We start from the raw sequence: 1,783 nt of genomic DNA, 5'->3' as shown, positions 1-1,783 counted from the left end.
GCGGTCGAGAGGCACAGGACTGGTGTCGTGCAGGCAGTGACGTGTGGTGACTGGCCAGGTTAGCTATGTGGTGGCGTTCTGGAGGGGGAGAGGTCTTGCTTGCACGGTATTAGGCGCGGGGATTCAGGGGGAGGTAGATCAGTCAGTTAGGGAAGGCGATGAACGGTGCGAGAGGTTCCGTTTCCTTTTGTGATCGGGGTGTGTGGAATTGGATTTGTGAGATTGTTAAGAGAAAAGAGAAGTTTGTAAGAAAAATGTAGAGAGTACTGCCGATTATTACTGCCATCACCGGCTATGTGCGAATTACCGTGCTGCACCTTGGCCGGCGCTCCCCAATATCGGGACGCTGTCGAAACTCGCGATGACCTCACTTTACCTCCATCTGATAGCATTCCCTCCTCCCCCAATAGCCGTCATAGCTCTTGGCGCAATCGGTCCAGTAATCCGCATATTAAACAAATTAAACGCCAAGCCGTGCATTTCCCCCATACGGTATGGGCAGGTCGAAAATATCCTCCCCACTACGGTTCTAACAAGGGACCTCGTATTCCCATAGGATCTAATACTCATATTGCTCTCTGACAGGCGGCAATGATGATGATCATGGGTCCTCTCCCCCACTTCCCAGCGACAAAAGCTTTATTTCGACGGCGTTGCTTGACGCGGGGTGAGCTTGGTTGTTCTAACAGGCACAATTGCACGGCCCGACGGGTGCCGGGTGGAAGGATGGGGGGGTTATCACTGTGGTATGTGCAGATCTGGCATTTGCGGGGTTGATTGCGAGGGCGGATAATGTTGCTATAAAAGGGATATGCAAGGGCTGTCTTATAATGCCGGTGGTGTGTGCCGCGTGCCGCCTAAATGCTAACCGACTGTTTTCGGTGTCTCGAGATAGGACTTGGTGGTGTAATATCAACCGACGCCAATGGCGAGTGGTGGAAAATAGCGGCGGGTGGGATTAAGGTTAGGATGTAATATAAGCTTGTCTGAATAGCCAAATCGGTGTGAGGGTTCGATGTGGTGGGGTTTGTTTAAATGGAGGGGTTCCCCAGCGGCAGTTTCTCACTTTTCTTGCTTTCCATCTCCTTCGTATCGTATCCTTTAGAATCTTCAGAATGCATACCTCTAGTATCTGCTCGTTTCTTGCTGCGGCCGCCCTCGCCGGTTTGGCAGCGGCTCAGACTAAAATCAAGATCAGTAAGCCATCCCCTAGGAGATAGCCCAGAGCGAACCATTCTAACACAACCACACAGTGCCCCTCGGAGACAGCATCACAGAAATCACCTGCTGGCGCACCACACTCTGGGGCAATCTCCAAGCCGACGGCGTCACCAACTCCTTCGACTTCGTCGGCTCCATGACCAACAACCCGCAGAACTGCCAGGGCAACTCCGGCTGGGACATGCACCACGAGGGCCACTCCGGCTACCTCGCCATCAATATCGCCAACACCAATCTCCAAGGCTGGCTCGCATCCGCGAAACCAGACGTGGTTATGTTCATGCTCGGCACCAATGACGTCTCGCAAGGCAAATCAACCACCGACATCATAGCCGCCTACACCAAGATGGTGCAGCTGATGCGCGCAAGCAACCCGAATATGAAGATTATTGTAAGCCCGCCACAGCGAACCCCCCCCCCCCCCCCCCCCCCCCCCCCCCCCCCCACCCACCCCCACCCCCCACCCCCACACACCCCCCCCCCCCCCCCCCCCCCCCCCCCCCCCCCCCCCCCCCCCCCCCCCCCCCCCCCCCGCCCCCCCCCCCCCCCCCCCCCCCCCCCC

The 1,783-nt window shown here is 56.6% G+C and overlaps 1 protein-coding gene across 1 annotated transcript; it reads left to right on the top strand.

Annotated features, from left to right (window-relative positions):
* Positions 1 to 1,115: 1,115 nt before the first annotated feature.
* On the top strand, positions 1,116 to 1,612 carry VE01_10704 (uncharacterized protein; the record flags this gene model as incomplete). Its single annotated transcript, XM_018280096.1, has 2 exons — positions 1,116 to 1,197; positions 1,254 to 1,612. Coding segments are annotated over 2 exons (441 nt in total), but the record flags the coding sequence as incomplete, so codon positions are not given.
* Between the last annotated feature and the right edge of the window lie 171 nt (positions 1,613 to 1,783).

The sequence above is a fragment of the Pseudogymnoascus verrucosus genome (assembly GCF_001662655.1).
Source record: "Pseudogymnoascus verrucosus strain UAMH 10579 unplaced genomic scaffold scaffold_129, whole genome shotgun sequence".
Lineage (NCBI taxonomy): Eukaryota > Fungi > Ascomycota > Leotiomycetes > Thelebolales > Thelebolaceae > Pseudogymnoascus > Pseudogymnoascus verrucosus.
The sequence above is the reverse complement of the archived record's forward strand: the minus strand, read 5'-3'. Positions and strand labels throughout refer to the sequence as shown.